The 27,840-nt window shown below is 42.2% G+C and overlaps 3 protein-coding genes across 4 annotated transcripts in view; 2 read left to right on the forward strand and 1 right to left on the reverse strand.

Annotated features, from left to right (window-relative positions):
* LOC5516004 (cation channel sperm-associated auxiliary subunit gamma) overlaps window positions 1–15,654 on the forward strand; it is a 34,297-nt gene extending 18,643 nt beyond the window's left edge. For both annotated transcript variants that reach the window (XM_048730109.1, XM_048730110.1), the window contains 4 exons: window positions 324–416; window positions 1,071–1,176; window positions 3,054–3,270; window positions 14,674–15,654. In XM_048730109.1, coding sequence (XP_048586066.1) covers window positions 324–416; window positions 1,071–1,176; window positions 3,054–3,270; window positions 14,674–14,750 — 493 coding nt within the window. In that variant the 3' untranslated portion in view covers window positions 14,751–15,654. The remainder of the gene's footprint in view (window positions 1–323; window positions 417–1,070; window positions 1,177–3,053; window positions 3,271–14,673) is intronic.
* LOC5516001 (BTB/POZ domain-containing protein 2) lies at window positions 6,127–7,720 on the forward strand. The gene has a single exon (XM_001636101.3). It carries the CDS (start codon window positions 6,233–6,235, stop codon window positions 7,484–7,486), a length of 1,254 nt encoding a protein of 417 aa, XP_001636151.1. The 5' UTR covers window positions 6,127–6,232; the 3' UTR covers window positions 7,487–7,720.
* On the reverse strand, window positions 15,387–26,018 carry LOC5516000. Its single transcript, XM_001636053.3, has 12 exons — window positions 25,832–26,018; window positions 22,552–22,958; window positions 21,950–22,033; window positions 20,850–20,927; window positions 20,494–20,730; window positions 19,421–19,708; window positions 18,870–19,066; window positions 18,362–18,548; window positions 17,663–17,821; window positions 17,147–17,228; window positions 16,536–16,645; window positions 15,387–15,628 (listed from the first exon to the last, which is right to left on the reverse strand). The coding sequence occupies exons 1-12, from the start codon at window positions 25,950–25,952 to the stop codon at window positions 15,608–15,610; spliced, it is 1,971 nt and encodes a 656-aa protein (XP_001636103.2). The 5' UTR covers window positions 25,953–26,018; the 3' UTR covers window positions 15,387–15,607.
* Window positions 26,019–27,840: the final 1,822 nt, after the last annotated feature.

Consider the following 27,840-nt stretch of genomic DNA (forward strand, 5'->3'; position numbering starts at 1 on the left):
CTATCTTGTATAAACATTTGCAGTTTTAAGCTTCGTAAAGAGGTGAGCGTACTATCACTGCTTTGCACAGTATTTTAACTTTTGTCAACAATTTTCAAAAACAAATTTTATTCTGTCATTCAAACGGAATTACATTTGGTGTCTTTGATCGCCTTGCGTAGAGCTTACATGATTTGAAGCCATTTCAGTGCTTGCCAATAAATCCACTTCAAGGATTTGGAATGACGGAAGCCAGAAGGCGATTTAGCTATAGAATATTGTAGTCGAGAGTTCGTAGTATATTGAAAACTGGATTAACATGCCCTACAATCTCTTGACCACAGATGGCTGTGCGGCAGTGGTAGTCCTTGCGGTAACGTCAGGCCAAAGTTTATGGGCAATGCCGAGTTCTACTTCAAGCTGGAATTCTCCAACAGGTGAGTTTTCCCTATGATTGCCATTTCTTTTAAAAATTCATTAAAATGTGGGAAATGACAAATAACAAATGTCCATGTAGAGATCTGGTAATGACGGCGTTATCGGGCCTGAGAAGGTTTTATATGAAAAGCTATTCTGGAGTTTGAGAAAGGGAGCAAGCATAAGAAATATAATGAAGATGATGATGATGTCCACTTTGATGGTAATATCGTCGACAAGGATGACGATTAACTCTTGAGTCAGGCTCCTTGTTCCGTTTTTCTTAATTCAATTGGTTGTAGTATTGCTAAAATCTGTTGTCGGCTCAATAAAGATAAAACAAAAATAAGCGTGCAAATGATCGATTATTAAAGATCACGATTACAGGCAGTGGTTACAAAGCGCGTCGTTCGAAAGTACTAGGTAACAAGTAGGTAATACAACCAGTTTAGGTGGGAAGCGTTCTTTATTTAACACCAACAAGACATCATTTCGAAGTAAAACTGCCCTTTAGCCCATGGACCATGCGACATTATATTGGAAGATTTATACGATGAAAACCACTTGTAAATATAATTGGACATATATAAGTATAATCTTATATCATACAGCTATCCTAGATAACGAGCTTTTGGCGAGATTCGAATGGAAAGGTTTTTTTTATGTTATCACAGGGGCATCGAGTTGGATTCCACTAACTGTGACTACACACTACGTTTTGTCATAAGAATCCACGGGCTTCCACCGGGCTCAATCAACCCCTCCTGTATCATCGTAGGGGTATGTAGCTAGTACTCGACGAGGCCTTTCCCCGCACATGTAATGACCAATCCTACTTCATTGAATGTGATGGGTTGTGATGGAGTGTGATGGGTTGTGATGGTGTGTGTTGGATTGTGAGCGGTTGTGATGGTGTGTGATGGGGTGTGATGGATTGTGAGGGGTTGTGATGGAGTGAGATGGGTAGTGATGGTGTGTGATGGTGTGTGTTGGATTGTGAGCGGTTGTGATGGTGTATGATGGGGTGTGATGGATTGTGAGGGGTTGTGATGGAGTGAGATGGGTAGTGATGGTGTGTGATGGTGTGTGTTGGATTGTAAGCGGTTGTGATGGTGTATGATGGGGTGTGATGGATTGTGAGGGGTTGTGATGGAGTGAGATGGGTTGTGATGGAGTGTGATGGAGTGTGATGGGTTGTGATGGTGTGTGATGGAGTGTGATGGTGTGTGAGGGGTTGTGATGGAGTGTGATGGGTTGTGATGGAGTGTGATGGTGTGTGAGGGGTTGTGATGGTGTGTGATGGTGTGTGATGGTGTGTGATGGAGTGTGATGGTGTGTGATGGGGTGTGATGGATTGTGAGGGGTTGTGATGGAGTGAGATGGGTAGTGATGGGGTGTGATGGTGTGTGTTGGATTGTGAGCGGTTGTGATGGTGTGTGGTGGGGTGTGATGGGGTGTGATGGATTGTGAGGGGTTGTGATGGAGTGAGATGGGTTGTGATGGAGTGTGCTGGAGTGTGATGGGTTGTGATGGTGTGTGATGGGGTATGATGGAGTGTGATGGTGTGTGATGAAGTGTGATGGGGTGTGATGGTGTGTGATGGATTTTGAGGGGTTGTAATGGTGTGTGATGGAGTGTGATGGATTATGATGGGGTGTGAGGGGTTGTGATGGTGTGTGAGGGGTTGTAATGGTGTGTGATGGAGTGTGAGGGGTTGTGATGGAGTGTGATGTGTGATGGGTTGTGATGGGGTGTGATGGTTTGTGATGGTGTGTGATGGTGTGTGAGGGGTTGTTATGGGGTGTGATGGAGTGTGATGGAGTGTGATGGTGTGTGATGGGTTGTGATGGAGTGTGATGGTGTGTGAGGGGTTGTGATGGGGTGTGATGGTGTGTGAGGGGGTGTGAGGGGGTGTGATGGAGTATGATGGAGTGTGATGGTGTGTGATAGAGTGTGATGGGTTGTGATGGAGTGTGATGGGTTGTGATGGTGTGTGATGGGTTGTGATGGTGTGTGATGGGTTGTGATGGTGTGTGAGGGGTTGTGATGGGGTGTGATGGGTTGTGATGGAGTGTGATGGTGTGTGATGAAGTGTGATGGGTTGTGACGGAGTGTGAGGGGTTGTGAAGCACTCCACTGATCTGCTCTCGAATTCTTCCAAACAAAATGAATATATTCAATGAAACGCACGGAATATGTTTAGAACGTCATAAAAATAATGATTGTTCCATATTCAGCAAGTTTACATCTTACTGCCAATAACAACTCTGAAAATTCCTTCTTCGGTGATGTTGAAATATCTACCTAATGGTAGATATTTCAACCTAGATAGAGTACAAACATCATCCTAACGGCCTTTAATCTTGTTTCAATATCACCCTAACAGTACCAATTCCGTCTTCAGTCTTACTCTGATATCATCCTAACAGTACCAATTCCGTTTTCAATCTTACTTTGACACCATCCTAACACCCAATTCCGTCTTCAGTCTTACTTTGACATCATCCTAACAGTACCAATTCCGTTTTCAGTCTTACTTTGACACCATCCTAACACTCAATTCGGTCTTCAGTCTTACTTGACATCATCCTAACAGTACCAATTCCGTCTTCAGTCTTACCGTGACATCATCTTAACAGTACCAATTCCGTCTTCAGTCTTGTTTCGGCATCATGGTGGTAGTTATCCTGGTGCTTTTCGCGTTCAAGCGCAAGGACCACCAGCTGTGGCGTGTCTTGCAGTACCTTGCTAACCGCATGTGGGACGCATGTAGGGGCGCGGCCTGCGGGACACAGGGCGGCCTGGATGACATGGAAATGAGGGATGTTGAGGGAGAAGCGGTCACACTCACCGACACTACTGACAAATACAATGGTAAGCTCATCACAAGGAAACTACTGACAAATAGAATGGTAAGCTCATCACAAGGACACTACTGACAAATAGAACGGTAAGCTCATCACAGGGGAGTTGTCACACTTAACGATACTAACGATAAATGGGAATGGTAAGCTCATCACAGGATAAGTTGTTATACTCACCATATCTAAAATAAAACATAGAATGGTAAGATCATCATGTTTCGTACACGGTTATAACGCATATAATATTAATACAGCCATCTCATAATCTCATATACACGGTTATAATCCCGAAAGTACTTTTTTTAAAAGATAATGTTACTGGGGTGTTTGGCCATTTGACGTGTGGAATTATAAACAGTGGCTTAGTATGTACGTAAGACCTATCACTTGATTAAACAGCTGGAAGAAACCCTTAGAGATTTTAGATACCCTAAGAGATAGTAGATTTTCTAGCACACCCTAAGGGATAGCACTCTTGGGAAATTTTATATCAAGCACTTAAGGAATAGGACGAGCATATGTTAGGAGGGGGAGCCCTCCCCCCAAGCCCCACACCAAGCACGGCCCTCCGGCAGCCTTGCAAACAGCTTTGGAAGCGTGTTTCATCAAAATTGACAACACAGAGAATTCGGTCGGAGAAGAAAAGCAGTACGCAAAAAGCTAATTCAGAGACGATTGACTTCCACGAAAAAGCTAATTAGACACTCGCCTTTAAAGCATCCAGAGACGATTGACTTCCACGAAAAAGCTAATTAGACACTCGCCTTTAAAGCATCCAGAGACGATTGACTTCCACGAAAAAGCTAATTAGACACTCGCCTTTAAAGCATCCAGAGACGATTGACTTCCACGAAAAAGCTAATTAGACACTCGCCTTTAAAGCATCCAGAGACGATTGACTTCCACGAAAAAGCTAATTAGACACTCGCCTTTAAAGCATCCAGAGACGATTGACTTCCACGAAAAAGCTAATTAGACACTCGCCTTTAAAGCATCCAGAGACGATTGACTTCCACGAAAAAGCTAATTAGACACTCGCCTTTAAAGCATCCAGAGACGATTGACTTCCACGAAAAAGCTAATTAGACACTCGCCTTTAAAGCATCCAGAGACGATTGACTTCCACGAAAAAGCTAATTAGACACTCGCCTTTAAAGCATCCAGAGACGATTGACTTCCACGAAAAAGCTAATTAGACACTCGCCTTTAAAGCATCCAGAGACGATTGACTTCCACGAAAAAGGCAAACAAGGTTATTAATGGATGATTAGACACTCGCCTTTAAAGCATTCAGAGACGATTGACTTCCACGAAAAAGCTAATTAGACACTCGCCTTTAAAGCATCCAGAGACGATTGACTTCCACGAAAAAGGCAAACAAGGTTATTAATGGATGATTAGACACTCGCCTTTAAAGCATTCAGAGACGATTGACTTCCACGAAAAAGCTTATTAAACACTCGCCTTTAAAGCATTCAGAGACGATTGACTTCCACGAAAAAGGCAAACAAGGTTATTAATGGATGATTTTTAGTCTTTGATTTCTGTGAATTTTATTTGAGCGAGCGATCATGATTTGGGGGAAACAAAATCGAGATAGTAGTCGGGTTTGGTATAGCTTGGTTTTTCGATGTTTGCGGCTTTTCCATCTTCTATAGTACAGTGGTGAGACAGGTCTATGGCCAGGGGGGGAGGGGTCCGCACCTCTCCACGTGAGGAAAAGGTCCAGTCCTGAGCCACAATGAAAACTACCGACGACGAGAAAAAGGCTTTGTTAGTATTGCGAATGTAGCCCCCTTCGTATCCATGATGTAAAAAAAAAGTTAAACAACAAAAAGTTAAATACACCTGTAGATGTTTCCATCCCATTGCATCGGTTATGATATTGTCTAACGTTATAATTTGATATGGCTCAAATGCTTCAACTTTAACGCTTACAAAAAATATCCTCGAAATACCTTGCTTTCTTCCTGTGTATGCTTTTCATGATTTATTGTACGAATATTTGCATGTGTTGCTTTAGAACCTAACAATATAAACGAATTTAACGAAAGATAGGATCGGTAAAATAAGAGAATAGACGCATGCCCCTATAGAACCCTACTGTATACACATTCTGTTGAGAAGGATGCAGTACCTCAAGTTCTGAGAGGGTAAAATCCTCAAATCTGCCGATTGCTTCAAATTCCTCTATGTTCACATTTTGAGAACCAAGTTATCATCTTTGCAAGAACGAGGCAAAATCCCATTATCTTATGTCACTTATGGTTCAAAACTTCCCCCATACATATGATTTTCTTTTGTAAAGATGAAGGGAGAACATATCGACGTAAACCTCAACAAGAGACAAAGAACCTATTAGGAATCCGCGCTATCAAACAGACCATTCACTCTAAATTTTCAGTTACATCCTCAAAGAAACTTCCAATAGACACTGCTTTTACAAGTTTAATATTTTTTTGCGTTTTCCGTTAAAAATCATCGGAGATTGATATCGACCGGAAGAAAACTGGTGATATTGCCGCTTTAACCCATTTAGCCGACCATATTCTCTTAGTCATGTCTTCCTAGCTCGTAGTAGTACTCAATTATACTCTTTTATAGACCTTCAGGTTTAGCAGGGGGCTATTTCAAGTGCAGGAATTAGAGATCTGGCGGTGCATGATGCGCAATACTTCGGTACTTTCATTTTAGCGCTATCGAATTTCTGTCAAACTTCCCACATAGCTACTACAGAAATACAAAACAGTCAACTCTTGAGTTCGCCCAATGACCCTGGCGAGCCTATGCCTTCATAATTGATAATCTCCCTCCTAAAAGGAATTTCTGGGATACCTGTGTCCTGTTTCAGGATTCCTGTGTCTACATTGAATAGCACGGCCTGATACCTAAATAAAAGTGAAAGCAAATAGTAGGCACATTCTTGTTGCGTCTTTAAGCGACTAAACTTCTAATCACTTCGTTTACCTAAGATGTCTTCCAATGCGTGGCAACCGGCTTTCAAAACGATAAAGGAACGGGGAAAACATATGTGGAAAAATCCCGTACTCAGCGACGTGGAGTTCGTTGTGTGCACTAGCGCCGGAGAGAAAATCAGCATTCCCGCACATCGATATGTGCTATCTGTCAGCAGCCCCGTGTTTGAAGCGATGTTCCACGGGGCAATGGCTGAATCGAGTCGAGAAATCAGCCTACCGGACTGTTATGCCGAGGCCTTGAGTGAAATGCTGCGATACGCTTACTACGACGAGGTGAAACTAACCGGAAGTAATGCGATGGCAGTTATGTACCTCGCGGAAAAATATAATTTTCCAGGGTTGAAAGAGAAATGTTCCCACTATCTGCAAGAAAATCTTGAGCCAAAAGACGTGCTTTTTGTCCTTCCGGAAGCCATGAAAATACAGGATGAAAATCTACAGAGCCATTGCTGGGAGCTGATAGGCGAGAAAACCGAGGAAGTAGTGACGTCTGATGCATTCCTGAGTGTCACGCGAGAGCTGTTGTGTTACATCTTAGACAGGGATAAACTGAGGATCAAAGAGATAGAGTTATTCAAGGCTGTGGATCGCTGGGCAGAGCACCAGACCTCGAGTCAGGGACTGGGCACGGATGGTGAATCCAAAAGGCGTGTTCTGGGTGAGGAGGCCATCAGACGGATAAGATTTCCAGTTATTTCGCAAGAACAATTTGCTAAGCTTGTGCTTCCGAAAGATATTCTTATAAAAGAAGAAATTATTGATATTTTTGCTCATTATGCTTTGCCCAAGGTTTCTGATTTATTCAGCTCGAAAGCAAGGGTCACATCCCTTAGTTCAGTTACGAGGTTTATGTCAAAAGAAGATTGTGGCTGGAGCTATTCTGGCGGGGAAGATTCTTTATGTATCAAAGTCAGCAACCAGGTTCGCTTGGTAGCAGTCTCGTTGTTTGGCAGTGAAGGGAACACATATACTGTTGAGTTAGCAGTAGAAAAAGAAGGACAGCAAGTCTACCAACAGGAGAAGCGTACATTCTCAAGTAGCGAATTAATGAATCCCACAAATGGCAGTTATTATAATGGGTTTGTTGTTAGCTTTGACCACCCTGTGACCATACTCCCTAACACAAAATACTGCTTGAGGGCATGGATTAACGGCCCTAATTCTTATTATGGAAATAATGGCCAGTCAGTTGTAAAATGTGAAGATGTGGAGTTCACTTTCATGGGGTCCGCAACAAGCTCAAGTTAACAGGGGTCAATTTTGTGAGTTTCAATTCTATCTTTGTCATACTCTAGAAACACTAAACCATACGGGCTTGATTTGATCGAATAGATTGAATAAAAAGAAGTCTGAAAATGGATACATAACTAATAGAATGCTTTGGTTAAAGTGACTGCATATCCGGCAGCCGGAGGAAAGTAGAATTCCGGTAGTCCGAAATAATCCTGTTTCTCGTTGAATAAACTTATCTCTATTCCAGAATTTGTTATTTCGTTGAGAATATCCAAGCGTTTTCTATTAGAGAGGGGTGTTATTTGGCCACGAAATATTAGAAATATCTAACAAAACTGTGTTTTGGACTTCTCTGAAAAGTTTTTTTAACTTAAAAGCGCAAGTTTCAACGAATTTGGCTGTAAGCTCGAACATTAAAAACATCATGCAATTACTTTGATGCATGTATATTACTGTCTCAAAGGGTTTAATGTAGCTATCTTGTTTTCACGATTTTTTTTTCACAATCTTTTTTGTGCCAGATATGGAAATCTTTATTAAGAGGTTAGCCTTTTGCCTGCGTTTATTTTACTTTTCAGTTTAGCAATCTATTCCAAATACCTATGAACAAATCTCTCCTATGAGCAGGCCTTCCTGCAAAATTTCTGTTAATTGGTGAGCCTGAATCTTTCAACATACGAATAAACGTATCTATTAAACATGTATATATTACAGCTACAGGAGACATGGGATCCATGTCTCTTTTCGGTCGTAGAACTGCCATTTGCCCATCGCAGGCACGTACCCAGGATTGGCTGTGGGGGGGGGGATGGGTGCGCAGTCATAGATATCTTATGAAAAAGGCTAGTAGTTTGATGATTCCTTCATAAGAAATGACCAACTTTTTGGGCGCCAAGGGGGGGGGGGGGGGGGTGGTGGGCAGTCATAGATATCTTATGAAAAAGGCTGGTAGTTTGAAGATTCCTTCATAAGAAATGACCAACTTTTTGGGCGCCAAGGGGGGAGGGGTGCGCAGTCATAGGTATCTTATGAAAAAGGCTAGTAGTTTGAAGATTCCTTCATAAGAAATGACCAACTTTTTGGGCGCCAAGGGGGGGGGGGGTGGGCAGTCATAGGTATTTTATGAAAAAGGCTAGTAGTTTGATGATTCCTTCATAAGAAACGACCAACTTTTTGGGCGCCAAGGGGGGAGGGGTGCGCAGTCATAGGTTTTTTAATGAAAAAGGCTAGTAGTTTGACGATTCCTTCATAAGAAATGACCAACTTTTTGGGCGCCAAGGGGGGGGGGGGGGGTGCGCAGTCATAGGTATTTTATGAAAAAGGCTAGTAGTTTGAAGATTCCTTCATAAGAAATGACCAACTTTTTGGGCGCCAAGGGGGGGGGGGGGTGCGCAGTCATAGGTATTTTATGAAAAAGGCTAGTAGTTTGAAGATTCCTTCATAAGAAATGACCAACTTTTTGGGCGCCAAGGGGGGAGGGGTGCGCAGTCATAGGTATCTTATGAAAAAGGCTAGTAGTTTGATGATTCCTTCATAAGAAATGACCAACTTTTTGGGCGCCAAGGGGGGAGGGGTGCGCAGTCATAGGTATCTTATGAAAAAGGCTAGTAGTTTGATGATTCCTTCATAAGAAACGACCAACTTTTTGGGCGCCAAGGGGGGAGGGGTGCGCAGTCATAGGTATCTTATGAAAAAGGCTAGTAGTTTGATGATTCCTTCATAAGAAACGACCAACTTTTTGGGCGCCAAGGGGGGAGGGGTGCGCAGTCATAGGTATCTTATGAAAAAGGCTAGTAGTTTGATGATTCCTTCATAAGAAATGACTAACTTTTTGAGCGCATAGGGGGAGGGGTGCGCAGTCATAGGTATCTTATGAAAAAGGCTGGTAGTTTGACGATTCCTTCATAAGAAATGACCAACTTTTTGGGCGCCAAGGGGGGAGGGGTGCGCAGTCATAGGTATCTTATGAAAAAGGCTAGTTTGAAGATTCCTTCATAAGAAATGACCAACTTTTTGGGCGCCAAGGGGGGTGGTGCGCAGTCATAGATATTTTATGAAAAAGGCTAGTAGTTTGACGATTCCTTCATAAGAAATGACCAACTTTTTGGGCGCCAAGGGGGGGAGGGGTGCGCAGTCATAGGTATTTTATGAAAAAGGCTAGTAGTTTGAAGATTCCTTCATAAGAAATGACCAACTTTTTGGGCACCAAGGGGGGGGGGTGCGCAGTCATAGATATCTTATGAAAAAGGCTAGTAGTTTGACGATTCCTTCATAAGAAATGACCAACTTTTTGGGCGCCAAGGGGGGAGGGGTGCGCAGTCATAGATATCTTATGAAAAAGGCTGGTAGTTTGATGATTCCTTCATAAGAAATGACCAACTTTTTGGGCGCCAAGGGGGGAGGGGTGCGCAGTCATAGGTATCTTATGAAAAAGGCTAGTAGTTTGATGATTCCTTCATAAGAAACGACCAGCTTTTTGGGCGCCAAGGGGGGAGGGGTGCGCAGTCATAGGTATCTTATGAAAAAGGCTAGTAGTTTGATGATTCCTTCATAAGAAATGACCAACTTTTTGGGCGCCAAGGGGGGGGGTGCGCAGTCATAGATATCTTATGAAAAAGGCTAGTTTGAAGATTCTTTCATAAGAAATGACCAACTTTTTGAGCGCCAAGGGGGGGGGGGGTGTGCGTAGTAATAGGTATCTTATGAAAAAGGCTAGTAGTTTGATGATTCGTTCATAAGAAATGACCAACTTTTTGGGCGCCAAGGGGGGAGGGGTGCGCAGTCATAGGTATTTTATGAAAAAGGCTAGTAGTTTGAAGATTCCTTCATAAGAAATGACCAACTTTTTGGGCGCCAAGGGGGGGGGGGTGCGCAGTCATAGGTATCTTATGAAAAAGGCTGGTAGTTTGAAGATTCCTTCATAAGAAATGACCAACTTTTTGGGCGCCAAGGGGGGAGGGGTGCGCAGTCATAGGTATCTTATGAAAAAGGCTAGTAGTTTGATGATTCCTTCATAAGAAATGACCAACTTTTTGAGCGCATAGGGGGGAGGGGTGCGCAGTCATAGGTATCTTATGAAAAAGGCTAGTAGTTTGACGATTCCTTCATAAGAAATGACCAACTTTTTGGGCGCCAAGGGGGGAGGGGTGGGCAGTCATAGGTATCTTATGAAAAAGGCTAGTAGTTTGAAGATTCCTTCATAAGAAATGACCAACTTTTTGGGCGCCAAGGGGAGAGGGGTGGGCAGTCATAGATATCTTATGAAAAAGGCTAGTAGTTTGAAGATTCCTTCATAAGAAATGACCAACTTTTTGGGCGCCAAGGGGGGAGGGGTGGGCAGTCATAGGTATCTTATGAAAAAGGCTAGTAGTTTGACGATTCCTTCATAAGAAATGACCAACTTTTTGGGCGCCAAGGGGGGGGGGTGGTGGGCAGTCATAGGTATCTTATGAAAAAGGCTAGTAGTTTGAAGATTCCTTCATAAGAAATGACCAACTTTTTGGGCGCCAAGGGGGGAGGGGTGCGCAGTCATAGGTATCTTATGAAAAAGGCTAGTAGTTTGATGATTCCTTTATAAGAAATGACCAACTTTTTGGGCGCCAAGGGGGGAGGGGTGCGCAGTCATAGGTATCTTATGAAAAAGGCTAGTAGTTTGAAGATTCCTTCATAAGAAATGACCAACTTTTTGGGCGCCAAGGGGGGGGGGGGTGGGCAGTCATAGGTATTTTATGAAAAAGGCTAGTAGTTTGATGATTCCTTCATAAGAAACGACCAACTTTTTGGGCGCCAAGGGGGGAGGGGTGCGCAGTCATAGGTATTTTATGAAAAAGGCTAGTAGTTTGACGATTCCTTCATAAGAAATGACCAACTTTTTGGGCGCCAAGGGGGGAGGGGTGCGCAGTCATAGGTATTTTATGAAAAAGGCTAGTAGTTTGAAGATTCCTTCATAAGAAATGACCAACTTTTTGGGCGCCAAGGGGGGGGGGTGCGCAGTCATAGGTATTTTATGAAAAAGGCTAGTAGTTTGAAGATTCCTTCATAAGAAATGACCAACTTTTTGGGCGCCAAGGGGGGAGGGGTGCGCAGTCATAGGTATTTTATGAAAAAGGCTAGTAGTTTGATGATTCCTTCATAAGAAATGACCAACTTTTTGGGCGCCAAGGGGGGAGGGGTGCGCAGTCATAGGTATCTTATGAAAAAGGCTAGTAGTTTGATGATTCCTTCATAAGAAACGACCAACTTTTTGGGCGCCAAGGGGGGAGGGGTGCGCAGTGATAGGTATCTTATGAAAAAGGCTAGTAGTTTGATGATTCCTTCATAAGAAACGACCAACTTTTTGGGCGGCAAGGGGGGAGGGGTGCGCAGTCATAGGTATCTTATGAAAAAGGCTAGTAGTTTGATGATTCCTTCATAAGAAATGACTAACTTTTTGAGCGCATAGGGGGAGGGGTGCGCAGTCATAGGTATCTTATGAAAAAGGCTGGTAGTTTGACGATTCCTTCATAAGAAATGACCAACTTTTTGGGCGCCAAGGGGGGAGGGGTGCGCAGTCATAGGTATCTTATGAAAAAGGCTAGTTTGAAGATTCCTTCATAAGAAATGACCAACTTTTTGGGCGCCAATGGGGGGGGGTGCGCAGTCATAGATATTTTATGAAAAAGGCTAGTAGTTTGACGATTCCTTCATAAGAAATGACCAACTTTTTGGGCGCCAAGGGGGGGAGGGGTGCGCAGTCATAGGTATTTTATGAAAAAGGCTAGTAGTTTGAAGATTCCTTCATAAGAAATGACCAACTTTTTGGGCACCAAGGGGGGGGGGTGCGCAGTCATAGATATCTTATGAAAAAGGCTAGTAGTTTGACGATTCCTTCATAAGAAATGACCAACTTTTTGGGCGCCAAGGGGGGAGGGGTGCGCAGTCATAGATATCTTATGAAAAAGGCTGGTAGTTTGATGATTCCTTCATAAGAAATGACCAACTTTTTGGGCGCCAAGGGGGGAGGGGTGCGCAGTCATAGGTATCTTATGAAAAAGGCTAGTAGTTTGATGATTCCTTCATAAGAAACGACCAACTTTTTGGGCGCCAAGGGGGGGGGGTGCGCAGTCATAGGTATCTTATGAAAAAGGCTAGTAGTTTGATGATTCCTTCATAAGAAATGACCAACTTTTTGGGCGCCAAGGGGGGAGGGGTGCGCAGTCATAGGTATCTTATGAAAAAGGCTAGTAGTTTGATGATTCCTTCATAAGAAATGACCAACTTTTTGGGCGCCAAGGGGGGAGGGGTGCGCAGTCATAGGTATCTTATGAAAAAGGCTAGTAGTTTGAAGATTCCTTCATAAGAAATGACCAACTTTTTGGGCGCCAAGGGGGGGGGGGTGGGGTGGGCAGTCATAGGTATTTTATGAAAAAGGCTAGTAGTTTGATGATTCCTTCATAAGAAACGACCAACTTTTTGGGCGCCAAGGGGGGAGGGGTGCGCAGTCATAGGTATCTTATGAAAAAGGCTAGTAGTTTGACGATTCCTTCATAAGAAATGACCAACTTTTTGGGCGCCAAGGGGGGGGGGGGGGGTGCGCAGTCATAGGTATTTTATGAAAAAGGCTAGTAGTTTGACGATTCCTTCATAAGAAATGACCAACTTTTTGGGCGCCAAGGGGGGGGGGGGGGGTGCGCAGTCATAGGTATCTTATGAAAAAGGCTAGTAGTTTGAAGATTCCTTCATAAGAAATGACCAACTTTTTGGGCGCCAAGGGGGGGGTGCGCAGTAATAGGTATCTTATGAAAAAGGCTAGTAGTTTGACGATTCCTTCATAAGAAATGACCAACTTTTTGGGCGCCAAGGGGGGGGGGGGTGGGCAGTCATAGGTATCTTATGAAAAAGGCTAGTAGTTTGACGATTCCTTCATAAGAAATGACCAACTTTTTGGGCGCCAAGGGGGGAGGGGTGCGCAGTCATAGGTATTTTATGAAAAAGGCTAGTAGTTTGACGATTCCTTCATAAGAAATGACCAACTTTTTGGGCGCCAAGGGGGGAGGGGTGCGCAGTCATAGGTATTTTATGAAAAAGGCTAGTAGTTTGAAGATTCCTTCATAAGAAACGACCAACTTTTTGGGCGCCAAGGGGGGGGGGGGGGGTGCGCAGTAATAGGTATCTTATGAAAAAGGCTAGTAGTTTGACGATTCCTTCATAAGAAATGACCAACTTTTTGGGCGCCAAGGGGGGGGGGGGGGTGGGCAGTCATAGGTATCTTATGAAAAAGGCTAGTAGTTTGATGATTCCTTCATAAGAAATGACCAACTTTTTGGGCGCCAAGGGGGGAGGGGTGCGCAGTCATAGGTATCTTATGAAAAAGGCTAGTAGTTTGACGATTCCTTCATAAGAAATGACCAACTTTTTGGGCGCCAAGGGGGGGGGAGGTGGGCAGTCATAGGTATCTTATGAAAAAGGCTAGTAGTTTGACGATTCCTTCATAAGAAATGACCAACTTTTTGGGCGCCAAGGGGGGGGGGGGGTGCGCAGTCATAGGTATTTTATGAAAAAGGCTAGTAGTTTGACGATTCCTTCATAAGAAATGACCAACTTTTTGGGCGCCAAGGGGGGGGGGGGGTGCGCAGTAATAGGTATCTTATGAAAAAGGCCAGTAGTTTGACGATTCCTTCATAAGAAATGACCAACTTTTTGGGCGCCAAGGGGGGAGGGGTGCGCAGTCATAGGTATTTTATGAAAAAGGCTAGTAGTTTGAAGATTCCTTCATAAGAAACGACCAACTTTTTGGGCGCCAAGGGGGGGGGGGGGTGCGCAGTAATAGGTATCTTATGAAAAAGGCTAGTAGTTTGACGATTCCTTCATAAGAAATGACCAACTTTTTGGGCGCCAAGGGGGGGGGGGGGGTGGGCAGTCATAGGTATCTTATGAAAAAGGCTAGTAGTTTGATGATTCCTTCATAAGAAATGACCAACTTTTTGGGCGCCAAGGGGGGAGGGGTGCGCAGTCATAGGTATCTTATGAAAAAGGCTAGTAGTTTGACGATTCCTTCATAAGAAATGACCAACTTTTTGGGCGCCAAGGGGGGGGGTGCGCGCGTACCCTGGGCACTATGTACGCGCCTGCATCGCCTTTTGCACTAACAACGCTTTGTGAAGTAGGCGTAAGCTGTACCTTATCAATCCCTTGTTTTAACGTTGACTATTTGACTATTGTAGCTGCAGTTGGGATCGCTTGGGAAAAGACGAGCCTTCGTTCCAGACGTACAGCAGATCCTGTGGAGGCGCATGCATAGTACACAAAATGAAGCTCTTGCACGGTATTAACAATTATATGCCGTCGGCGAAGTGGATACAAGTGGATATCCTAACTATTTTTAACCAATATCCAGATTCAGAGGTGAATAACTGTTCAAGTACATGAAATATCTACCAGAGTATACGCACATGAAATATCTACCAGAGTACACGCACATGAAATATCTACCAGAGTACACGCACATGAAGTATCGACCAGAGTACACGCACATGAAATATCTACCAGAGTACACGCACATGAAATATCGACCAGAGAGTACACGCACATGAAATATCTACCAGAGTACACGCACATGAAATATCTACCAGAGTACACGCACATGAAATATCGACTAGAGTACACGCACAGGAAATATCGACTAGAGTACACGCACATGAAATATCGACCAGAGTACACGCACATGAAATATCGACCAGAGTACACGCACATGAAATATCGACCAGAGAGTACACGCACATGAAATATCGACCAGAGTACACGCACATGAAGTATCGACCAGAGTACACGCACATGAAATATCGACCAGAGTACACGCACATGAAATATCGACCAGAGAGAACACGCACATGAAATATTCAAATATTAGTTGGAGTTTAGTGATTTACACAACAAATCGGATCTGATTTTTTATTATTTTATTTTATTTTATTTTTAGTTTTACTCTCTTACATTTTGTCCTGGGGTAGAAATTGTTTCTTGTATTCAGAAATGTGTTTGTAAGTTTGGTGATTTTAGTGACTACTAACCTTATAAGCTATCATAATACATTTAGTATCCTCACTTCCCTATATTACTACAAAGAACTTGTCAATCCTAACAAATGCTCAGTATTACTTATAGATTGTAAATTTTCAGCTGAAAATAAAAAAAGAACAATTTTAGTAATAGTTTTTATGTCAAAAATCAACATGTTATCACGAAAAACGGTATCGTGAAGCTTCTGCATAGTGAGACACCGTTACAAGATGCTTCACAAAATTGAAGTCCACCGCGTAATTTTCATGTTCAATTCTAAGTAATCATCCATGCAAGAAGTACCCAGTTCCATTGTTCTGCGACAAAAGAACGTTCCCCTATCCTAAAAGATCCCTTGAGTCCAACTCACCCTGCCCACAGTGCATTGCGATGGCGGCCATTTTTGATGCCATCGAAATTCAAAACTTTTGAGGAAATGAGAAAATATTTAATATTCTTTCAATTAACATGTTTTATTCATAAAAGATGCATTTTTTGGACATGATGAAAACAAAGCAATGCATTGTGGGCAGGGTGAGTTGGACTCTTTAACATAACGTAACATAAAATATAGTAAGATTTTTTTAAAGTAAGTGTAACTTATGCTATAGTTTTGTGTCTAATAAAATTTCCAACATTAACATACACATCTTTGGCATGTCAGAGTGCACTTGCCGTTAGGTCGCGTTCTTACACGGAGCATTACTTAGAAGCAAATGCGGAACGTAACATGAAATGTAAGCCGTGTACACCGCGCCTAAATCGTAGTTTGCGAAATATCAATATCATAAGGGGGAACACTATTTGAGGGCTTTTTGCGGACGAAGGTAATCACAGGAACGAGGTCATCACAGGAATGCGCCCATGCTCGATAGTGGTCGTAATATGCAACTCAGGTTTAGGAATTTTAGTCGATAAACTAAAAAGCCACAGTTGAAGAACGTAAGGAATTCAAAATTAGACAGACGGGAGCAAGTGGTTAGGGAGTTAGAATTTCCCTTGTTTTTTTGTCAAAGCTCTTTATTACCTCGACTGTTAGTCCCGGCGCGTAGAAGCCAAAGATCTTGGAGTAGAAGTAAAGCTCACTTTCCAGACAATCCTTGATGTTCTCTGCCTTACGAAAGCCATGCTGCTCACCTGTGCAGTAGAATGATCATCAAACTCAAAGACTACGACACTAAGAAGGAAGTGGCAAAAGCAGTACAAGAAATACCCTGGTTCCAAAGCATCGAACGTCTTTTAAGTGGCCAGCGAGCTTAGCTTGAGTAAAAAGACTTGCAAAGAGGTAGTCAAAATCTTTGCAGCACGACCACAATCTAAAATTTTACAGATCTTTAAATAAAACAAATGCAGCCGGAATGCTGAATTACGGGGACGCTGACAACGTGGTCGAGTCCAATGCATGGAAAGGCGCTATATGTGCAAACATACAACTCAAATTTGGCCACAAAACGCAGTTGAACGATAAACCCAACTTGCGCCAACCACGTTATACACTTAAATGTTTTCCCCACTTTTTAGGCTATTGCACCGATCATCCAACCTTTGGTATAATATCAAAAAAGCGCTTGTCCCAATATAGGATCTCTTATTCTAAGAATACTTAGTACTGAAATTCAATAGATCCAAGAGACCCACCTTCGTACATTCTCATTGCTACGGGTAAACCCTTGGCGTTGACTGCATCGAACATCATCTGAGCTTGGTTTGGAGGTACCACCTGAGAGGAAATAGTGAGTCGATAAATCAATCTAGAGCTATGGACAAGGGGCTACCGTACTGTCTAGTGCTTCCTAGCGAGTATTATAGACTTTTTCAATAACCAAAATAACTTACGGCATTTCATTTTTAATCCAATTCTGAACTAGAAAAAGCATCCTCACATTAAACCTATATTAAGACAAAAGAGTATACCTCGTACCCATACCTTGCTACATGGCCTTTTAAGACAAAAGGGTATACCTCGTCCCAATACCTTGCTTAATGGCCTTAAAAGAAAAAAGGGTATACCTCGTCCCAATACCTTGTTAAATGGCCTTATAAGACAAAAGAGTCTACCTCGTCCCAATATCTTGCTAAATGGCCTTATAAGACAAAAGAGTCTACCTCGCCCCAATACCTTGCTACATGGCCTTATAAGACAAAAGGGTATACCTCGTCCTCGTCACCTTGGAAGATTACTAACGCGCAGTTAAATCCATCCAGGTGATAGATTGGAGAGCGAGCAATGTATACGTCCCTGCTTTCAGGGTAAGGTCCGATCAGTATGTCCACATAGTGGCTCTCAAACTTGTGCGTCTCCTTAGCTAGCGTCTGCAAGAAAACAAATCTCAGATCCAGCTCCTGTACATCCTACGGGCGGCGGATGCTTTCAGTCTAAAATACACATTACTGTAGTCACATTCTCCAAAATCATTTAAGCGGTGCAAGGAACTGTACTAAAGTATGTTCGCAACATTTGATTATGAACGGATGAAATTCGTCATTTAAAAGTAGCTGAAGACTAGCAATACCGGGCAATTTTCAGGCAAGACTCTTAGAACTTTACAGCCGTCATTCTTTGCTTGATAGGGTTTGCTTTGTTATCCTATTATTCTGTAATAAAACAATCAACCAGATAAGCCCGGCACCGATTTATTTGCGATTATGTGTAGATTTTGGCTTTAACCCCGATCGGGTCCGTAAATGGAAGACAAACTGTCCTACATACCGCTCACAAAGACGAAACTATATATATTTACTTTTATCTATTATATTATATATTATTGTTGCCGTCAAATACTAGTAGTATATCGTTCCCAGGCAATATGGTGCAGTCCCAAACGCTATAGTTGGATGCACCATGAAAATTACCTCGACATCTGAGCTGCCATACATACTGGCTCCTGCTCCAAACACGCTTTTGAAAGTGAGTGCCGAAAGAGTTGTATATCCCCCAGCAGACCCTCCATCGATAGCCAAGCGCTTGATGTCAGCTTCTCCTTTGTTGGCCAGGTACAGCGCCCCGTTGCAACAGTCGTCAACGTCTGCTATCCCCCAACTAAAAGACCCGCAAAGCGTTAACCATACACAGAAGGTTTATTAATTAAAAAAATACACGGGTAACATAAAGCTTAATCAGTTTGCTTTAATGCCATTGACCACTTATTGAGATTGCAATATTGAGACTTATAGCATAACTAAAACACAATTAGAAGCTTACTCCTTTTCGAGTATATGGTTTAAATCACTATCACTTATAATGAGTTCGGTTCATAACGTTGTACGCCAACTTGGGGTTGAATCTTCAAGCGCAGATAAAATATGCACATGTCTATTCCCTATAGTGCGCAGCTATCTATTTGAAGAAGAAAAAAATTACTTTTGTCTTAGCTGGTTCCTGAATTCTCTTCCATAACTCGTGCTTCCGCGGTAGTTCACATCGAGTATTCCTATGCCACGAGATGTAAAGTACTGGACTTCAAGGTCAAGGCATGGGTTCGTTGCTGAAGTGGGACCGCCATGGACTTTCACAAGAAGGGGCGGCAGGGCGCCCTCCGGTGCGGCATAGTCCTTGTTCTGGTGACAACAATTTCTTCATATTGTTAATCAAGTATTCATTAGGAAAATAGGCAGTGTTAGACACGGACATTCATAAAGGGCGTCCCGGGGCTGGTTTACAGCGCAACCAGGAAAACCGTGAAGACATAAAATATGTGTGGAATGTTTATTGTCGTATGACGAATCAGACGCGAGAATTCAGACACTGAGACTTGTTGAGACATGTTTTCAGTTGACTGTTTGAATATCTCGCGAGCGATTGGTCGGAACAAACATTCCATACATATTTCCGGTGTTCACGGTTTTTTTGGTCGAGATAGAGACGTTTTGACTGCTTCAAGTTGGATTAGCTCTTTCCAACTTGTTTTGTACCTTTGGCGGGTAGAAGTACCCATGAGACACCAAGTTATCAGCTGTAGGGTAAGTAATCTCCTGTGGGATACTGTAATAGCCTGGGTCCACGCCCACACGTGCTGCCTCTCTCAAGACCGTCACTGCCTTGGTCTTCATGTCCATTCGTATCAAGGTCGGGAACTTGGTAGGACTGCCGACCAGTAGGTACGTGGACTTGCCATCAGGTGACATGTGCACATGAGAGTGAAGGTTCCCCCCAGTGTCAAGTGGGACCAGCTGACCAGTGGTTTTCAAGATAGAGAGCGCCTGAAAAAAGCAACAATCAACTTCATAAGCACTGAAATATAATATACTTGAGACAAGCGGCGGAAACTGAATTCTCCCCACATAATAAAAGCGTTTTCTTGTCTTCTTGATAAGTTGTCTTCTTCATAAGAGAGTTCTCAGATGTTTATGGCGCAGATTAGTTATGAGGGAAACAGAAGAAGCCACTTCACATATTGAAAAAATCTACTGAGAGACAGACAAGTTATGTGAAAACTTGTTTCGCAGGGGCATACGCAGCCTATAGGCCTGCAGTCACTGGACTGCAAAAAAAATTGACGATCTTATTTGCATAATGCGGGGACAAAATCAAATGTTTACTCGTTCATTCTATGTAAGTAGTTTTATATATATGATGAGGTTAAAAACTATAATTTTCTTAATTATGGTAGTCTACAGATGATTTCCAAACATATTGTTATTTCGTTCAGTGCCACGCGACGACTGAAGTCCTTTTTCAGATCGAGGATGACAGAGGATCGTGTAATATTCTCAAAAGTCTGACGCATTGACGCCAATTTCAAACCCAAAAGCGGAAGCTATGAAATCTTCACGGGGATGCGGGATGAGGGACCACGCCCTCCTTCAGCTTCTGAATGCTTTGACTGCAACTTGTTAAAATCCTAGGTACGCCCCTGTTTCGTACCTTTTTTTGGCCTCGAGGGAAAATGGAGCCTCTTTAATAACCCATAATTCGTTAATTAATTGAAAATGACATTGACATAAAATAAAAGTTCTGGATCTTCGTTTCCTATTTGCACACTTACATGGTTGAAGGTGACTAATATTTCACCCCTGTTCTTGACATCACACTCATAGTCACTTCCACCAAACGTCCACTGTGGTACGCCGATCTCGCTGTTTTGAGGACAGAGGTTTGTCTCGGATCCATCATCTTCTAGCCTGTACAGATTCCACCAGTTTGTCTTGTCATTAATGTAGAGGAGCTTGTCATCTGGAGTCCACTTGGGCAGCATGACACTGATTCCAACACCACCAGATACCTATAAGCAAATAATTGAACATTGAAGGAAGGGGGCTTGGTGATAACGGGGAGGGGGTGAAAACTTTTTATTGACCAGATTTTAATCATCTAGCACCCTAATAAATAATAACACCGAACCTTTTTGATAGTATTTTTCTCTAAGGCATCTCCAGTAGAGTTCAGCTTTCCAATCCACAGCTCTGTATCATCCCACGGCTGCCAGGAGAAAAAACGTAGAATTAAAAAGAGGACCATATGGTGGTATGTTCTATGTTCCATTTGTTCTATAATCTATATTTTGTTGATATGCCTACTACAACCAAATGAATGCTCTCATTGGCTTAATCAATGTTGCATGGCAAAGAAATACGAATGTTAACGTTTTTGAGTGAGGCAGTTTACTTAAAAAACCCCTGAGAATCACAGTTTTGTATATACTGTAAACTCTGGACCCATAATTTTCATAACACTCTCCTCATTATGCTGTCTTTTCTGAAATCACTATTCTGGGTGGTCTGTTTAACCTGGAATTGATTTGTTTGGCTTTGAAGGGAGTAGACTTTGGGGAAAGGTAAGTTGACTGTCCCTCCCCTGGTGAATTCTTCTGTGTATATCCCATAATATGTTCCTCAACCTGTAATGGTTGGCAGATATGCCATTGATGTTAAGAGGCCATGAAAATTTACCTTGAGGATCAGACAGGGCCATAGCAGGGGGTGGGGCAATGGGACAGACACATGCCCCCCCCCCCCAATATTTTCAAAATTTAAATGAACAGTAGTAGCATGGTCATGCCCCCAAAGTTTTCTTAATGTTTTTTTGTATTATGCTCCCCAATATTTTGAGGCCTGCTATGGCAAGCATAAAGGTCAGTATAAAGGTATCTACACTGTATTTAAAGTGTTTGCCGATTTCTTTTTTTGTGTGTGGTATTTTGAGCATTTTGGAGAGAGGCAATTCTGTTGTTTTTTCCTATTCCACTTTAGATTTTATTTATCGAAAACAGAACTATTAATTTATTTGCCTGTACTGTAGTTCCTATCACCTTTGTTAGATGCATAATCAAGACAATTTCTCAATAAAGCTAATGCCTGAGTTTCTTGATCTTGTTGTGTTTATTCTACATTTTCTATGACCTTTTAGTATATTTAAATGGGTAAATTGCTTAGGCAGTAGCATAATTCTATTAAAGAACTTTAATACCATTTCTGGGTTCACCTGTATAAAGCAAAACTTACCATATTAGGGTGGTTCCACTGGACCCAGGCCAACATGCCATGTTTGGAAATTCTTGGAGATGAATAGAAATTACACCCCGATACCTAAAGTAAACAGAAAATAGAACTTGGAATTGTAGCCTAGCTGAGAATGTGTAAATCAAGCAAGCCAAGTTAATTATTACCAATATCAATAAAATAACTTGTGCTCTGCCCTGTATGGTGTTATTAACACAGGGAGCTGGAGTATAAGCATAATAAAGGCACAGGCCCATAACCATGATGTTCAAGGGGTAGCAAAGACTAGACCATTTTGTTTGTTGAACAGACTTTTTAATAGAGTGGAGTTGTTCTTCAAATTAACCCCCCCCCCCCCCTCCCTGCTACCAGGCTAGGGTAGGTTTAGGTTATCCATTTTACTATGTCTCCATCAATTAGAATCCTTGTACTTTCTCATTTACCAGCAAAAGCCCCTTCCAGTGAGTAGACGCTGATCACAGAGTGCCTTAAAAAGTGGGGAGACTGAACACTCCAAAACTCAAGAAAAGCATTTTCTCAACAGAGTGTACTTAAACCTAAGCAAACAGGGCTTCTTTTCTCCCTGGCCCCTCTGTCATACTTACCAGGACATGCTGCTCTTGAGTCTTCAAATCAATCGACACTATAGTTGCCAGAGCCTCACTTGCTCCGGTCTCCAAGACACCATGGTCCTCTCGCACACAGAGCAGGTGGCGACCGGTATGGGTCACTGTCGCATCAGCATACCTCCATCCCTTGCCATCAGGGGTGATAGCAACAGGTGTTGCACCTGGCACGGCATCCTGTTTGTAGATACGTTGATCACCAAAGTTTGAAAAGTAGACTTGTTTTTTGTGCACAAGGAAGGCCCCACCGCCATACTCATGCACACGTGTGCGGCAGTTGAACTCCTTAGGGATTATCTCCTCAAACTTGGACCCATTGTCTTGTAATTTGCAGATGGTAATTCTTCCACCTTCCTCTGGGTGACTTTCTGACCAGTAAACAACACCTGTGTTGTACATTACAAAGATATAAGATCAGGTCAGCAGCTAGTGAGACGCAACGGGAGAGGCAAAGACAAAGTCACTTTATCATTACCAACTTATGGCTTAATGATCAGGGCCGTAGCAGGCCACATAAGATTGGGGGGCACGATACAGAAACATTAAGAAAATAATGGGAGGCACAGCCATGCCCCACTGGTCATTTACTTATAATTTCTAAGAATATCGGGTGGAGCACATGCCCCTCAGTGCCCCGCCCCTTTCTACGGCCCTGATGATTAATCTTGGAATTCAACTTAGGGTAGGGTTCTAGGATACCCCCTGTCATACCCGTCTGCTGTGTACACCTATTCAAGCTCAATCTGTGGTACAATTTTGTATATAATTTGAAAATGTACATAGAATAAATAACATGTCTGCCACTAAGCTTCAACTTGGTGGGCATTTCTCACATAGACTAGGTCCACATCCTCATAGAATTTTATGTAAACATAATTGTGCAATTATGCTCATACAGTGCAACAACATTTTATGTAAGATTGTTGTACCAATGGTTAGGGGGGTTCAATTCTTTCAGCTACGATTTTGGGGAGGGCCTCAAATCTTAATCCAGGGTATAGGGCCTTTTTCCAGGGCCTTTTTTTGGAACAGGTATTCTGATCAATTTCCAAGACTCCAAAAATCTCAGATTTTCTGGGGAGGCCCCAGACCCCTACAAAATAAAAACAGCCCTCCCCTTGACTGCTCTCTTAGCAAAGGTACAAAGCAAAGTCCTCTACTTTGACGCACAAAATCATGGAAGTTACAAATAGTGCATGTCACGCACGAATAGCAATGAGCTTTTTTGCATGTTACAGTACTTATAGCCCCCTGTCATTGATTTCTGCCACAAAAATAGTGAAATAAAATCTGTCCATTCTTTATTCAAATTCAAATACAAACAGATAAAACCATCAAAATCTGTTTAAGATAATTATATTATATATACAAAAGATAAAAACTTTGGAGACAATTTTGATTTAACTTTTGTTTTGTTATCAAGATTACCCTGCTAGCAGAGCTTTCCTCTTGTTTGTTTCTATCAGTTCAATAATCCTTCGCGAACGCGAAAGAACAGACTTGTGACACAGATTATAGAACAGGAAGAAAGCTCTGCTAGCAGGGTATTTTAAGATAATAATGGATAAGTAGTTGGCATGTATATGCTAAGCCTTTGTTGCTCAAGCGTGGGCAGCGAGCAAGAGCAACACTAATGTCGGTCATCTTGTCGATTTGGGTTTCCTGTGGAACAAGTCGTCGTCATCTTGGAAACAAAATCTCCTGTCCCCTCCCCCAATGCGCAATAAGTAGTCTATTCCATAATATCTATGACTGCACATCCCCTCCACAGCTAATAAGATCGTTTGTTATGGTTATAAGACTCCACCTTTCCTTTTCTAGACATACAATGCCTTCAATTAAACAATTTCTTTTGTTTAATACAATAAGACTACAAGCAATTCGTTTTTGTTCTATTTCTCTTATAAAACAAACAGAGAAACCATGAAACAAAGGGTTAGTGATCAGCCAAGACAGTGGCTGCAAAGAAAAGGGGATTTTGCATAAATCTGGCTTATGGAAAATGTGCGAACTGCCCCACACAAATCTAAAAGAATATTGGTTTAAGGTAATCCCCTTGAATTGCACTGCACACCCCTTCTGCGCATAGTTCTGTTTGTTCGAATTTTCCGGTATTAAGTGTGCGCGCGCCACAGTTGTACAAGAAAACAAAGCAAAAGGTGCACGTTTTTTACTTAAAATCGCTTTGACAGAAAAACGAAGTCGGTTACCCCCATTTTTTATTTGCTCAAATAGTTTAATATAGACGGAAAAATGATATACTGAAAGAAGAAAAAAAGTTGGGTTGTATAAGTTTTGTTATTTCTCTTAAAAGCCGTAAAAATACTTCAAAATGGTGCTCTTTACCGTATGAATAGTGGCAAAAACAATGTCTTTCAGTGCAATCTCTTAAAATGTGATTTGTTTTGAACATTAGCTACTACGGGTTATTGTATAGGAGATCAGATTTTGGCAGCAAACAGAACTAATTTTCTAAAGACTATAGGCACTCTTTTTGAAAACTAAGAGTTGGGATTTCTCCTTGCGTGATCAGTAAAAATGCGCCCCTCTGTTGTGAAAACGAGGTTGGTACCCCCATTTTTTTATTACATTTTTAGAAAGCCCTTGACTTCAATATTGTTTATGCCAAGTTTTAAAAAATTCTGGGTTGTAGAACTATTTCAAGGGAATTGCCTTAACCAATCTATGAGTTCGAGCACTCCACTTCTCCACAAGAACTTCTAGTTTTTAATCTATTCCTCCTTTCTGGCGTTCTTTGGAGTCAAATGACAATAAATGCATGCCTTGCTTGGTAAAGATAAGGGTGTAGTTGACAGGCAAATCTGACCCTATAGTGCACCGAGACAGACACAGACCAGAGGTTACTGACAAGCCCAGGCGTCGTACCTGGTTCGAAAGGATCCATCTTTAATTTCGCCCAAAAATAATGGTCTCTAGTTCTTATTAATTATCATTTAATACGGGAATCGGGAAATTCAGTGTTAAAACAGCAGGGGTTTATGGGGGACATTCGGATCATTGTTATTGCTTTTCGGCACCGAAAATTAGAAACTTTCTGGCCTCTTTAAAACTTAGGAAGTGAATTGGAAAGGAAAAAAGTACACTAAGAGTTGGCAGTATATTATAAATCAGTCAACCTAACCCATTTAACCACAAAACCTTGCTTGGTAAAAACAAAGGCACAGATGACTGGCAAATCTGATGGAAGCGTTTGATTGAGACAATCAACGACAGACAATAAGGACTACGTCTGTTTTACCTGGTTCGAATGGGTCCACCCTCACTTCACTCAAGCCAATGGCCTCCTTAATAACAAGATCACTGGTAATAGGGCTTATCCATGAGCCGTAGGGAGCAGTATTCTTCGTTGTAGACGCCATTGTAAAACCTGCTGCCTGCTTGTAAAACCTGCTGCCTCTTTTTTAGTCGGTCACGCAACGCTTCCCACAAGGGAGGACAATGCTCTGATACCGTCCTCTTGGGATACCTGTGGCTTAGCTTAGGTAAATTTTTCATTTTACCACAGGCTTTCCACCCTATGCGCATGAACGCTCATGGAGATCGGCAATGCATGCACGCGCGCGTTTTATGTACATCTGAGTGAGAAAAATACACGAATATAGGAAGAAAATACATATTTTTCCTTTCACTTTATTCTTTAAAATCAGATTAGAAAGTTTAAAGTTTATTATTCCCTCTTTGCAGTGGTTGGTTTCAGTATCTCGTTATTTAGGTGGGTAAATTGGGCTTGTTTTGGAAGCTGTTTTGAGGTGAATATGCTAGAGGAGGGGAAAGTATTTTAGAAGCCCTAGCCAGACAGTGCTCGGGCTCGATTCGGGTTCCGAGTGGCGACCGTTTTATTCAAAATGGGCCGATAAAGTGTCAGAACATAGGACAAAAGCTAGAAGTCGAGGGTCAGGTCGCATTTTCACCTCAAAACAGCTTCCAAAACAAGCCCAAGCCTAGTCTGATTTAAAGAATAAAGTGAAAGGAAGAAAATGTTTTTTTCCCCTATATTCGTGTATTTTTCTCAGCAGATGTACAAAAAAGGCGCGCGCGCATGCATTGCCAATAACGGAAATCGCACAAAACTTGCACTTTACGCGATTTCGTAATTTTCGTAACAAAACAGGTCATTATTTTGAGATTTGGGGAAATAATATCAAGCAAAACAAGTGGAGTTGCAGCAAAGAGTAACAAGGTATAATGGGGCAGGGGCTAAATAAATGAAGGGATAAAAATAAAGAATAAGAGAATATAATTGCCGGTTTTCTAACGGAAAGAGTCAGTTTCATTTTCACGAAATTTTGTGAAAACCGAGAAATTTACTTATTTAAGCGACGCAAAAATGAATTGTAATACAGGTATTTTTACATCGAGTAGGGGCAGGAGATGAGCCCCTGTATCGAGTTAGTTATCAGACACGTCAGGCACGTGTACCCTTCCACACCAGGGCACAGGTAGCCCAAGCTTATTTGTCCCTTTATTTTTGCTCGGAGGGAGCGCAGCGACCGGAGAGCAAGTCTAATCTTGGTATCGCATATGATTTTTCGTGTCCACACCACAGGCTTCCCATTCGGTTGATTTGCATTTTTATTTCATGCAGATCAGCGGTCTTTTCAGCGCATGTGCGAGTTTTACATAGTGGATGCGATTTTTCGTGTCCACACCACAGGTTTCCCAGTCGGCTGATATGTATTTTGATTTCATGCTGAACAGCGGTCTTTTTAGCGCATGCGCGAGTTTCATATAGTGGATGCGATTTTTCGTGTCCACACCACAGGTTTCCCAGTCGGCTGATTTGTATTTTGATTTTATGCTGATCTGTGTTTTTTTTTAGCGCATGCGCGAGTTCCATATAGTCCATTTTTCGTGTCCACACCATAGGCTTCCCAGTCGGCTGATTTGTATATTGATTTCATGCAGATCAGCGGTCTTTTCAGCGCATGCGCGAGTTTTATATAGTGGATGCGATTTTTCGTGTCCACACCACAGGTTTCCCAGTCGGCTGATATGTATTTTGATTTCATGTTGAACAGCGGTTTTTTTAGCGCATGCGCGAGTTTCATATAGTGGATGCGATTTTTCGTGTCCACACCACAGGTTTCCCAGTCGGCTGATTTGTATTTTGATTTTATGCTGATCTGTGTTTTTTTAGCGCATGCGCGAGTTTCATATAGTCCATTTTTCGTGTCAACACCATAGGCTTCCCAGTCGGCTGATTTGTATATTGATTTCATATCGATCAGCAATGTTCTAGCGCATGCG

This window comes from Nematostella vectensis, chromosome 7 (genome assembly GCF_932526225.1).
Source record: "Nematostella vectensis chromosome 7, jaNemVect1.1, whole genome shotgun sequence".
In the NCBI taxonomy this organism is placed as follows: Eukaryota; Metazoa; Cnidaria; class Anthozoa; order Actiniaria; family Edwardsiidae; genus Nematostella; species Nematostella vectensis.

Bases quoted from the DNA above. Each gene is read 5' to 3' on its own strand.
- LOC5516001 (XM_001636101.3), top strand. From the start codon at position 6,233: ATGTCTTCCAATGCGTGGCAACCGGCTTTCAAAACGATAAAGGAACGG.
- LOC5516000 (XM_001636053.3), bottom strand. From the start codon at position 25,952: ATGGCGTCTACAACGAAGAATACTGCTCCCTACGGCTCATGGATAAGC. The intron at 19,067-19,420 runs GTACAAAACAAG...TGTTGTCACCAG, and splicing joins GGTACTTCTACCCGCCAAAG to AACAAGGACTATGCCGCACC. The intron at 16,646-17,146 runs GTGGGTCTCTTG...TCTACTGCACAG, and splicing joins AGCAATGAGAATGTACGAAG to GTGAGCAGCATGGCTTTCGT.